The following is a 13,750-nucleotide window of genomic DNA, read 5'->3' on the forward strand; positions in this document are numbered from 1 at the left end:
TTGCATTGCTAATGAGAAAGTAATGTGCTACAACTACATGGATATTCTGACTATTATGGCATGCTGTCAGCTCAAGCGTGGTGGAATTATATCGATTGTAAATTGCATTAATTGTTAAGTGTGTAATTGTGTTTTCCCCATGCTTTCACTTCAGTGTTTGTCAAAGAAAATGAAAGTTCACTGAAACTTTAATTGGAATTAAAACTATATTGTGCTAGATGGTTGTAATATTGAAATCACTTAGCAACAGTTAAACAAATTATACATTTTGCTTCATTGTGGCAGAACATTATTTTTAAATTATTTTAGATAATTTGATTTTTATTGATTTAGAATTCACAATATATAAAATTGGTTTCATGAGAGTAAACAACATATTTATGACAGTGTGCCATTTATTTGACAAAATTATAAAGTAGATGTGCCTAAATCAATAAAATATTACTGCTTTAGTTCATCAAACACCAATGTTAAATTCATCAGATGAAAAATGAAAAGGTCTCCAAAATTTTTGTTCCATTATTGCCAAGTATATATATTGAATTATAATACTGCAGTTTTTATTGATCAATAAGTGTGGGAATATATAGAACATTTATTTATACATACAAATGCCATAAAAATGTCAATAACATCATGAAGGATCTCACCCACCCTGTTCATGGACTGTTAGTCCCACTCCCATCAGGGAGCAGGCTACATAGCATTCACACCAGGACTACCAGATTCAAAATCAGTTACTTTCCCCAAGTAGTAAGGCTGATCAACACCTCCACCCATTAACCCACCACTCCACCACCCCCAGCCACCACTACTATATCATTTCCTGTCAGTCACCGAATGTACAGGCATCCTGCGCCTAACGTCAGTTTATGAACACTCGATCAATCTACAGTATGTATATAAGCTATCCTTTGCATTTATATTTACTGTGTTTTTGCATTATTATTGTGTTCAACATCTTAATTTTTTGTGCTGCCATGGATCCAGAGTAACAATTATTTTGTTACTGCCGAAAGGTCTCAGCCTGAAACATTGATTGTACTTTTTTTCCGTAGATGCTGCCTGGCCTGCTGAGTTCCCGTAGCATTTTGTATGTGTTGCTTGGATTCCCAGTGTCTGCAGATTCTCTCTTGTTCTCCTGTTTAACAATTATTTTGTTCTCCTTTCCACTTGTATACTGGAAATGACTTTTTTTTTATTTGGAGCAAGAAGGCAGCGGGAGAGCACATAAGGATTTCTAGCAGGAAGACATTTTGAGTTCTTGGGGGAAGAGAGAGGCCAGACTGCGGAGGCGCATGACGTCAGCTAGTTGAGTGTGAACAGTTTAAAAGAAAGGCAGCCATATCCAGCAGGCAGCAGAGTGAAAGGGCTTTGGCTCAATGGGCTTCAGCAGTAACGGGATAAGGCAAGGCAGTTGTTGATTACAAAAGGGTAGTATGTGTGTGAGGCTGCTTTTCTGTGGTCGGTATCAGATGTGGGAGGTCCTGGAGTCTCCCAGCGTTGCAGACAGCCATATCTGTACCCAGTGCATCGAGATGCAACTCCTAAGGGACCATGTTAGGGAACTGAAGATGCAGCTCGATGACCTTCATCTGGTCAGGGAGAGTGAGGAGATGATAGAGAGGAGTTACAGACAGGTGGTCACTCCGGGGCCACGGGGGACAGAGAAATGGGTCACAGTCAGGAGAGGGAAGGGAAAGAGTCAGGTACTAGAGAGTACCCCTGTGGCTGTACCCCTTGACAGTAAGTACTCCTGTTTGAGTACTGTTGGGGGGGCAGCCTACCTGGGGGAAGCGACAGTGCACAGAGTCTGGCCCTGTGGCTCAGAAGGGTAGGGAAAGGAAGAGGAAGGCAGTAGTGATAAGGGACTATAGTCAGGGGGTCAGACAGGCGATTTTGTGGACGCCGGAAAGAAACTCGGATGGTAGTTTGCCTCCCAGGTGCCAGGGTCCGGGATGTTTCTGATCGTGTCCAAGATATCCTGCAGTGGGAGGGAGAACAGCCAGAGGGTGTGGTACATATTGGTACCAATGACATAGGTAGGAAAAGGGAAGAGGTCCTGAAAGAAGACTACAGGGAGTTAGGAAGGAAGTTGAAAAGCAGGACCTCAAAGGTAAGTAATCTTGGGATTACTGCCTGTGCCACGTGACAGTGAGAATAGGAATAGAATGAGGTGGAGGATAAATGCCTGGCTGAGGGATTGGAGCAGGGGGCAGGGATTCAGATTTCTGGATCACTGGGACTTCTTTTGGGGTGGGTGTGACCTGTACAAAAAGACTGGGTTGCACTTGAATCCCAGGGGGACCGATGTCCTGTTGGGCAGGTTTGATAGAGCTGTTGGGGAGGGTTTAAACTAGTTTGGCAGGGGGGTGGGAATCAGAATGTGCGTGCAGGGATTAAGGTAGAAGGACAAGGGCATGATGCTAAGAGTTCCGAGTTGATGAGGAAGGACAGGCAGGGGATGGAACATAATTGTAGCCAGATAAAGGGGTTGAAATGTGTCTATTTCAATGCTAGGAGTATTAGGAACAAGTAGGATGAACTTAGAGCATGGATTAGTACGTGGAACTACTAATGTTGTGGTCGTTACTGAAGCTTGGTTGGGGGAAGGGCAGGATTGGATGATGCAGCTCCTGAGGTTCAGGTGTTTTAAAAGGAATAGGATGGGAGGTAGAAAAAGGGGGGAGTAGTAGCATTGCTGGTCAGGGATAGTATCACGGATATAGAAAGGGAGGACGCTGCAGAGGGATTGTCCACTGAGTCGGTCTGGGTGGAAGTCAGAAATAAGAAGGGATCAATCACTGTTCTGGGAGTAGTCTATAGGCCCCCGAATAGCCCTCGGGACACCGAGGAGCAGATAAGCAGGCAGATTTTAGAATGGTGCAGGAAATACAGGGTAGCTGTTATGGGTGATTTCAACTTCCCTCATATTGACTGGCACCTCCTGAGCGCAAGGGGGATAGATGGGGCTGAATTTGTCAGGTGTGTTCAACAAGGATTCCTGACACAGTATGAGGACCGGCCGACGAGAGGAGAGGCTGTACTGGATCTAGTTCTGGGTAATGAACCTGGTCAGGTGACAGACCTCTTGGTGGGGGAGCATTTTGGTGAGAGTGACCACAACTCCCTTAGCTTCAGCATAGCTATGGAAAGGGATAAAATAAGACAAAATGGTAAAGTGCTTAACTGGGGAAGGGCTAACTTTGAAGGGATGAGGCAGGAACTAGCGAGAGTAAATTGAAAACAGATGTTCAAAGAGAAAAGCACAGAAGGAATGTGGGAGTTATTTAGGGACCACTTGAACTGAGTTCAGGATAGGTTTGTCCCACTGAGGCAAGGAAAAAATGGTAGGAAAAGGGAACCGTGGCTGATGAAACATGTGAGGCAACTCATCAAGAGGGAAAAGGAAGCATATGTTAGATATAAGAAGCAGGAGGTAGGAGGGGCTTATGAGAAATATAGGGTAGCCAGGAAAGAGCTAAAGAAAAGTCTTAGGAGAGAAAGCCTAATGAGAAGGCCTTGGCATGTAGAATTAAGGAGAACCCCAAGGCATTCTATGCGTAAGTGAAGAACAGGAGGATGACAAGAATGAAGGTGGGACCGCTAAAGGATAAAGAGGGCAACATGTACCTGGAAGCGGAGGAGGTTGGGGAGGTCCTAAATGAATACTTTGCTTCAGTATTCACAAGTGAAAAGGATTTTGATCAGGATGAGGTCGAATTAGAACTGTCTGCTGGACAATGTGGAGATTAAGGAAGAAGAAGTGCTGGATCTTCTTAAAAACATTAAGACTGATAAATCCCCAGGGCCGGATATGATACACTCCAGGTTGTTGTGGGAATTGAGAGAAGAGATCGCTGGAGCATTAGCTGTGATCTTTGAATCCTCTTTGGCTATAGGGGAAGTGCTGGAGGACTGGAGAATGGCAAATGTAGTTCCCTTGTTTGAAAAAGGTAATAGGGAGAATCCTGGGAACTGTAGACCAGTGAATATTACGTCAGTGGTATGCAAACTGCTGGAAAGGATTCTTAAGGATAGGATCTCTGTGCATTTGGAGAAGTACAGTCTACTCATGGGTAGTCAACGTGGCTTTGTGAAGGGAAGATCGTGCCTCACGAGCCTGATTGTTTTTTGATGAGGTAACAAAAGAAATTGATGAGGGTAGGGCCGTGGATGTGGTCTACATGGACTTTAGCAAAGCATTTGACAAGGTCTCATGAGAGACTCATCCAGAAAGTCATGAGGCATGGGGTAAGAGGAACCTTGGCTGTTTGGTTAAAAAATTGGCTTAATGGAAGAAAGCAGAGGGTAGTAGTGGAAGGAAAGTATTCTGCCTGGAGGTCAGTGACTAGTGTCATGCCCTCACTCTCCATGAAGTGTTGCAGAACTCCATGAGTCAGTCCTCGTCAAAGCATCAGAGTTGGAGACTTTAAATATCCACTCACTGCCTCCTGCCTGTCAGCCAGCTATCTATGCCTTCATCTTTCCTGTAATGCCATGGGATTTTATCTTGTTAAGATGTGTGGCACCTTATCAAACACCTTCTGAAAATCCAAGTAAATGATATTCACTGCCTCTCCTTTGTCCATCCTGCTTGTTACTTCCTTGAATAACTTCAACAGATTTATCAGGAAAGATTTCCCTTCATAGAAGCCATGCTGACTTTTGACTTATTTTATCATTAGTCTCCAAGTATCTCGAAGCCTCATAATAATAGACCCCAACACTTTCCCAACCACTGAGGTTAGGCTAACTGGTCTATAATTTCCTTTATTTTGCCTTCTTCCCTTCTTAAAGAGTAGAGTGACATTTGCAATCTTCCAGTTCTCCGGGTCTATGCCAGAATCAAGTGTTTCTTGAAAGATCATGACCAATGCATCTTGTTATCTCTTCAGCAACCTCTCTCAGGGCTCTGGGATGTAGTCCATCTGGTCCAGGTGACTTATCCACCTTAACATCTTTGAGTAGGCCTGGCACTTTCCCCTTTGTACATCAATATATTTTGGTTTGTTGGTAACCATGCAAAACTGTAGAGTGAATTTGTTCAATTATAATTTCTATGCAGCTTAAACTAAATAAATCTAAGTATAACTTGTGCTAACATTTCCAGACAATTTTAAAAACTCTGAATCCCCAATGGAGAGAACAATTTGATTTCCTTCTCGGAAATGAAAAGGGTGAGATCATCAATATCACTGTGTGGGACAAAGACTCTTTAAAGAAAGATGACTTCATTGGCAGGTCAGTCGTGATAGTTTCATTCTTTAAAATCTAATCTCATTTTTCTGCATAATTATATATATTTAGCCAGTCACTTAGTGACCTTGGTATTCTTAATGGATTTTTCTCATGTTTTGATCAAAGGACATTGATATATTTACAAGAACTGGTGGAAATCTAAAGCAACACACACAAAATGTGGTTGAACTGTTTTGATACCCTGGATGAAGAGTCTAGCCCTGAAAAATGACAGTGTATTCTCCTCCATAGATTCTGTCCAACCTGCTGAGTTACTCCAGCATTTTGTGTGTTTTAATATTATACTGTACGGTTCTGTGCAAAAGTCTTAGGTTAGATATATATATATGGATAGATATAGCTAGGGCGCCTAATACTTTGGCACAGTACTGTATTTGTTAATATGGAGTGGAGAGCAACTTTGTAAATTTGGTGAGATCAAAGGATGCTGGGATGTCTAAATAATCACAGTTCCTACAGTTACAATTCAATTTCAAGGCAACACACACAATGCTGGCAGAACTCAGCAGGTCAGGCAGCGTCAATGGAAAAGGGTAACGTTTTGGGCCGAGACCCTTCTTCAGAACAGTTACACTCAAGTTTGGTTTATTGTCACTCAGTCATACATATGCATACTGCCAAATGAAACAACATTCCTCCAGACCAAGGTGCATACCACAGTACGTATCATTCTCACACATAACCCCTAAAATAATATTACCATAAATAAATGTTCACACACATAACACAGAAAGTAATATTACAACAGTAAGTGATGAAATAATAAGGTCTGTTTCTTAATGAGGTGTCACCATCGAGGATGAAGCAGCCCAATTGACTGACGCCATATTAACCAGCCAGCACAATCATATCCTTCAACACTGGAGCACGTAGATTGTGCTGTGAACCATTTCTTACAACTCTGACACCATCATCCACCAACAAAGGCACGGGCAGCCGACATGGAGTAATGGCAAAGGCTGAAGCTTCTTTTCCATGTTGGATGCATACTGATTGGGAAATAGATTACCTGTCTTTAACCATTACTGAATTTGAATCATATGACAGAGGAGCAGAATTAGGCCATTCAGCCCATTAAGTCTGCTGTGCCATTTCATCATGGCTGATCCATTTCCTTCTCAAACCCATTCTCCTGCCTTATAACCATATAACTCTCCTTCTGCCTTCTCCTTATAACCTTTCATGCTCTGACAAATCAAGAATCTATCAAACTCTGCCTTAAATATACACAATGGGCGTGACCTCCACAGCTTCCGGTGGCAATGAATTCCACAAATTCTCCACCCACTGGCTAAAGAAATTCTCCTCATTGCTGTTCTTAATGGGTGTCCCTCTATTTTGAGGTTGTGCCCTTTGGTTCTAGACTTCCCCACTGTAGGAAATATCTTCTTCACATCCAGTTAATCTAGGCCTTTCAATATTCAACAGGTTTCAATGAGATCCCCTTTTCATTCTTCCAAATTCCAGCAAGTACGGGCCCGAAGTTGTAAAATGTTGCTCATATGATAACCCTTTCATTCCTGGAATCATTCTTGTGCCTTCCTGGAAGTTGCCACTCCCGGGTATGATCCCAGGAATGGAAGCAGTAATGTATGAGGAACTGGGCCTGTACTCGCTGGAGTTCAGAAGAATAAGAGGGGATCTCTTTGAAACCTTTCAAATATTGAAAGGCTGAGAAAGTGTGGATGTGGAGAGGATGTTTCCGACAGTGGGTGGTGATTCTGTGGAATTCATTGCCACAGAGAGTTCTGGAGGCCAAGTTATTGAGTATATTTAAAGTGGAGTTTGATAGATTCTTGATTAGTCAAGGTTATGTGGAGAAGGCAGGAGAATACGGTTGAGAGGGATAATAAATCAGCCATGATAGAATGGAGGAGCAGACTCGATGGTCCAAATTGCCTAATTCTGCTCCTTTGAAGTGTATCTTATAATCCTCGGCCCATATGAAGCAAAAAGGCCACAGCCTGGGAAGTTGATGCAAATCAAAATACATCAAGTCAAGTCAAGTCACTTTTATTGTCATTTCGACCATAACTGCTGGTACAGTACACAGTAAAAATGAGACGTTTTTTCAGGACCATGGTGTTATATGACACAGTACAAAAACTGGACTGAACTACGTAAAAAAACAACACAGAAGAGAAACTACACTAGACTAAAGACCTACCCAGGACTGCATAAAGTGCACAAAACAGTGCAGGCATTACAATAAATAATAAATATGCCAATAAGGCAGTAAGGTGTCAGTCCAGGCTCTGGGTATTGAGGAGTCTGATAGCTTGGGCGAAGAATCTCTCTGCAAGATTTGAAAACCTATTTCATTATCCACAACACCATCTACCTTAGTATCCCTCCACTTCCTGATGCAGTATTCCATCTGCCACTTCTTTTCGCAATCCCTAGTCTAAGTCATTCCATAGCCTCTCTACTTCCTCAAAATTAACTGTCCCTTCACCTATCTTCATAGCGTCTGCAAACTTTGTAATTGAGGCTATGTCCACACTAGACCGGATCATTTTGGAAATGCTGGTTTCACGTAAAAATGATAGGCGTCCACACCAAAGGTTTTTGAAAATATCTCCATCCACATTAAAACAGGTATTTGGGTGAATGTCCTACTGGGCATGCACAGGACACATCTACAGAAAACAAGCAACATGTTTGGTGTCGAATCTTGCTGTGAAAGTGCGCATTTGTCCAGTTACACACTAAAAAAACTTAAAACAAAATTGCCAAACAATGGACAGCTGTCGGCTCTCACGCAGGAGGACGTACAACTAAAAAAAAGCAAATACTGGAGCATATGGGGGCAATCGGCAGGGAGTTCACAGACAGAATGACCCAGCTGATGATGAACATGGAAAAACTGACTAACTCTGCTGCATTAATAAAGCACCTTGTTAAATGTATAAAACATATCTGCATCAGTGTTCTCTTGTATTTCCATACAATGTTACATTAGGCTGTTACACATCTATTGTCAGAGAAGTACTTGCATAAATAGGTAAACCATCTTAATACAAGCAAGGACAGAAAACAGGGCAAAGTGAGTATACTTATTTATTCAGTAAGTTATGGGTTAGAGTATTTGGTGAGTACATTAATAACTCTATTGGCTTCAGTCTTGTTGCCATCTGTTCTGAAATTGTTAGGTTGCATTCAAGAAAACAATGAAATGCCGCCATCTGTTCCGGCACGTCATGACAGCATTTCTAGAAATCTCCAGTTAGAAGATCTCCGGTCTTGCCCAAGCAGCATTTTCAAATTTACACTCTGGAGGGCGTTTTAGAAAAGCTCCTTTTTTGTGGAAGGAAAATGCCATTTCAGTGTGGACGGAGGGTCAAAACAAAGAGAAAAAGCTTTGGTTACAGATTTATCCAGTCTAGTGTGGACATAGCCTCAGTGTGGATGGAGAGTCAAAACAAAGAGAAAAAGCTTTGGTTACAGATTTATCCAGTCTAGTGTGGACATAGCCTCAGTGTGGATGGAGAGTCAAAACAAAGAGAAAAAGCTTTGGTTACAGATTTATCCAGTCTAGTGTGGACATAGCCTCAGTGTGGATGGAGAGTCAAAACAAAGAGAAAAAGCTTTGGTTACAGATTTATCCAGTCTAGTGTGGACATAGCCTCAGTGTGGACGGAGGGTCAAAACAAAGAGAAAAAGCTTTGGTTACAGATTTATCCAGTCTAGTGTGGACATAGCCTCAGTGTGGATGGAGAGTCAAAACAAAGAGAAAAAGCTTTGGTTACAGATTTATCCAGTCTAGTGCCTAATTTGAGGGCAAGATGGAAATTGGTGGCAAAGTGGATAAAGTTGACAAGTTCAGCACAGTACAGGAAGCAGCACCAATGTAGTTGTCGATGTAGCATAGAAAAGGTGCAGGATGGTCTCCAGTGTAAGCTTGGAACATGGCTTTGTAACATCTGTCATGTAATAATGTGGGCTCACAGCTTGTTCAGCAGCCTCATCTGTTGCACCTTGTCAAAGGCCTTCTGAGAATCCAAGTACACAACATCAACCATTTCTCCTTTGTCTATCCTGCTTGAATCCAACAGATTTGTCAATCGAGATTTCCCCTTGAGGAAATCATGCTGACTAAGGTGTATTTCATAATCTGCCTCCAAGTACCCCTAAACCACATCCTTAATAATTGACTCCAACATCTTCCCAACTGCTGAGGTCAAACTAAGTGGCTGATAATTTCTTCTGTCTCTCTCCCTTCTTGAAGAGTGTAGGGACAATTAAATTACAATTTTCCAGTCTTCTGGAAGCATTCCAAAACCTCGTGAAAGATCACTCTTGAAAGATCATTACTAATGCCTCCACAATCTCTTCAGCTTCCTCTTTCAAAAACCCGGGGTGTACACCATCTGGTCCCAGGTGACTTATCTACCTTCAGACCTTTGAGTTTCACATGGACTTTCTCTCTAGTGATGGCAACTTCATGCACTTCTGACCATGAAACTCTGAAACTTCCAGCACACTGCTAGTGTCTTTGAAGTAACGTTGACATTTATTCTTTTTTTCTGCAGTTTCTGCTGATCCTCCACAATTTCCCAAGGTTCCTACATTCAAGTAACTCTGGCATTTTCTATTCTGCTTTCCCAATGCTGTCAACTCTAAGATAAAGTTCTTAATTTTTTGATCTTATTTTTCCTCCTTTTTTAGCATCATCATTAAATCCAAGCCCTTTACTCAAGTGTTGGTAACCTCTCATAAAAGCCCCTCTTTCGTTAAGTTTCCATTTTTTCAGCCATCTGCTCTTCTCTGGCATTTCCCTTTGTGTTTCTTTGAAATGCAAGATATTATTTTACTTACTTAAGTGAACGTTTACTCTTGTGAGTGGCTTAACTCTGACAGTGTTCCAAAAAAATTGTCAGAATTAGTGGCCATACATGTTGTTCTGATCTGGACTTCTTTTGTAAAATTTGCGGTTTCTTCTCATGTTCATCCACAAAAATTAGCAGGCACAATCAGAATTAGAATTATTGCTGGTATGTGAATCGTACCAGAATTCATTGTGTTTCGATGCCAAGCATAAAACACAGGACAATACCATAACAGACAACACAATAGCAACCAACAATTTACAAGACAATAGTGCAAGCAGCCATGAGCAAAAATTTAGCAGAATGGTCACATGCACAGATGTCAATAATCAAACTTAAACAATTGTTATCCTATGAACAGACTCAACAATCATCAACAGAACAAGAAGAAAAGGAAAGACCATTGATGTTTACTGGATGAATGGTGATAGTACCATCAGCAGCCAGAAAGGTTTACTAGATTTACTAGGATGTTACCTGGGTTTCAGCAATTAAGTTATAGAGAAAGGTTGAACAAGTTAGGTCTCTATTCATTGGAGCGTAGAAGGTTGAGGGGGGATTTGATCGAGGTATTTAAAATTTTGAGAGGGATAGATAGAGTTGACGTGAACAGGCTGTTTCCATTGAGAGTAGGGGAGATTCAAACTAGAGGACATGATTTGAGAGTTAGGGGGCAGAAGTTTAAGGGAAACACGAGGGGGTATTTCTTTACTCAAAGAGTGATAGCTGTGTGGAATGAGCTTCCTGTAGAAGTAGTAGAGGCCAGTTCAGTTGTGTCATTTAAGGTAAAATTGGATAGGTATATGGACAGGAAAGGAGTGGAGGGTTATGGGCTGAGTGCGGGTAGGTGGGACTAGGTGAGATTAAGGGTTCGGCACGGACTAGGAGGGCCAAGATGGCCTGTTTCCATGCTGTGATTGTTATATGGTTATATAGGTTATGACATGTATCTTCCCTGCTTCTGTCCCATTGGGTATGAGGAGCAGAGTGTTACTCAATGTACATTTTGTGCATCTTTTGCAAAAATGATTTCCTAATTTTGTCCAGTAGGTGGCAAACTGCACCATCTCTTCAAAATGTTGCCATCATAATGAGCCCACAGTCAAATTTTGGTCCATAATTGTACCCCTCTCATAATTCTATTGATTATGGTGATACTTGAATCATAAAACATTCCTTGTGGTAGAATGAACTTGTAAAAGATTTTTGATTTCTCTACCTGTTTATTAATTTCCTGTGATTGTGGCAGCTGAAAGCCAATCATTTCAATCCAGGCACATTGGTATAAGAGGTTCATAAGAATGATTCGAAACCCATAACCCTGAGCCATTCTTCCATATAGTGTTTGAAAATTTATCGATAATTGAAGTGTTCCATTTCATACACAACTGCTCGTTATAAATCAGTCCAAGTGCAGATACTGGAGTCAGAGCCAGAATCAGGTTTGTCATCAGCAACATACAGTTTGCCCTGAAATTTGTTGGTTTGTGGCCGTATACATATATTGCCAAAATATGTACAAAAATAAAGAAATGGTGCAAAAAGAGAGGAAAATAGAAAAGTTATGTTCATGGGTTCATGGAAACATTCAAAATTTTGAAGGTGGATGGGAAGACACTGTTCCTAAATTGTTGTGTGTGTCTTCGGTCTTCTGTACCTCTTCTCGTAACGTAGCAATGAGAGGCGGGCAGGACCTAGATGGTGAGCTTCCTTTCTGATAGATGCTACTGTCTTGGGGTATCATGTTTTGATGATGTCCTTGATGGTGGGGAGGCTAGTGCCCATGATGGAGCTAGCTGAGTTTACAACTCTGTGCAAACACATGCGTTCATGGGGGTTGGAGCCTCCATACACGCTGTGATGCAACTAGTCAAAGTGATCTCCACAATGCATCTATAGAAGTATGCAAGAGTCTCTAGTGACATACACTTAGAATGAAGTAGAGCTGCTGGTGTGCTTCTTTTGATCCTGCACCAGTGTTTGGTCCAGGACAAATTCTCAAGCTGTTGATGACTAGGAACTTGAAGCTACTCACAATTCCCACTTCTGACCCCTCTGTTAAAGGAGGGGGGGGGGTATGTGTGTAAAATCAAGCACCTAGCAATTTCTGCCTTAAATACATCCAATGACCTGGCCTCTACGGCTACCTGTGATAACAAATTCCATTAATTTACCATCCTCTGCATCTGTTTTACATGGACGCATTTCTATAGAGGCTGTGCCCTCCTTGTCCTCAACTCTCCCACCATGGGAAATGTCCTTTCTACATCTACTCTGTCTAGGCCGGGGGTCGGCAACCTGCGGCTCCCGAGCCATTTGTGGCTCTTTCACCTCTGTGCTGCGGTTCCCAGTGGCTTTGGGAAATAATTGGTCAGTATTTAATTAAAATGTATTTTATGTTAGTTTGTTAGCTTTTGAAATGTAATTATGGTGATCTTGTACAACCTAAGTGTAGCGACACATTTCCTGCCACATCCGAAACGGCTCACAATTAGCCAGCATTCCGGCTAAGGGAGATAGCCTACGGGGGTTTGTGAGTACGCGTCTTTTGCAGCATCTGCGTCCATGGGGGCTGGGTTGAGGGAGGCTTAAAAGCAAGGCTGTTTAGTTCGAATAAAGCTATCTTTGACTGCAGTTTACTGACACCGCTACAACGTGTTTTTATCGCTGGCTGTCCAGACGGAAGGTGCTGAAACGCTTTGTCGCGTGTCTGGAAGCAGCCAGAGTGGCTGGAAAAGCTACACTTCATGGTAGACATGACAGCGCACCTGAACACGCTGAACACAGCTCTTCAGGGGAAAGGACGTACAGCCCTGCACATGTTGGAGGATGTTTTGGCATTCGAACGCAAGTTGACAGTGCTTGCCAGAGATTTACAGAAAGGCACTTTGTCTCACTTCCCCAATTTGAGAGAGTTCAAACAAGGTCACGACATGATAATTTCGGAGTATTTACATTCTGCAATCATCGCAATGCAAACATCGTTTGGGAAACGCTTCTGTGAGTTCAGAGAGGAAAAAAACACATTATCCTTCCCGGTCACTCCCTTAAGCATCGATCCTTCCCTACTGAATACGACTGCATTGGCAGGTGTGAGTCAACCTGATCTTGAGATGGAACTGGCCGACATAGCCGACAAAGACATATGGGTGTCCAAGTTTAGACGCTTGACAGCAGACCTTGAAGATGTTGCCCGTCAGAAGGCCGTTCTTGCTCAGAAACACAAATGGAGTGATATTGAAAACCTCACAGATGACAGCTTGCGATCCTGTGTAAAGATGAAGGTGACATCATACAGCCCTGATGTGCAGACGCTGTGCGCTGAGGTCCAGGAGCAGAAATCCCATTAACCAAGTATGATAAATATTTTAATTGCCTATTATTTTACTTATATTCATATTTTTTCATTGTTCAGTGAAATAGTCCTTTCATTTTTCAGGATGACAGCTGGCTGACGTTATTTTTGGTTTGCTGCTGGCGGAAAATTTAAGTTCGGCGTTTTTCATAAATACAAGAAGGACTCAAATAGACATTGAATATTTTACTTAAAAGTAACTTTCAACCCAACGTCTTTTTTTCGGAGTTCAAAATGTTTTTGTTGCATGCAGAAATGTAATTTTGTTTTCTCTGCAGGAGTTCATCAATTTCATAAATGCAAC

At 42.0% G+C, this 13,750-nt stretch overlaps 1 protein-coding gene across 1 annotated transcript in view; it reads left to right on the top strand.

Annotated features, from left to right (window-relative positions):
- The window catches only part of LOC132393891 (multiple C2 and transmembrane domain-containing protein 1-like), a 600,107-nt gene that overhangs the window by 193,487 nt on the left and 392,870 nt on the right, over positions 1-13,750 (top strand). Inside the window, exon 9 of the mRNA XM_059969303.1 lies at positions 5,114-5,244. Coding sequence (XP_059825286.1) covers positions 5,114-5,244 — 131 coding nt within the window. The remainder of the gene's footprint in view (positions 1-5,113; positions 5,245-13,750) is intronic.

This window comes from Hypanus sabinus, chromosome 5, assembly GCF_030144855.1.
Source record: "Hypanus sabinus isolate sHypSab1 chromosome 5, sHypSab1.hap1, whole genome shotgun sequence".
NCBI lineage: Eukaryota > Metazoa > Chordata > Chondrichthyes > Myliobatiformes > Dasyatidae > Hypanus > Hypanus sabinus.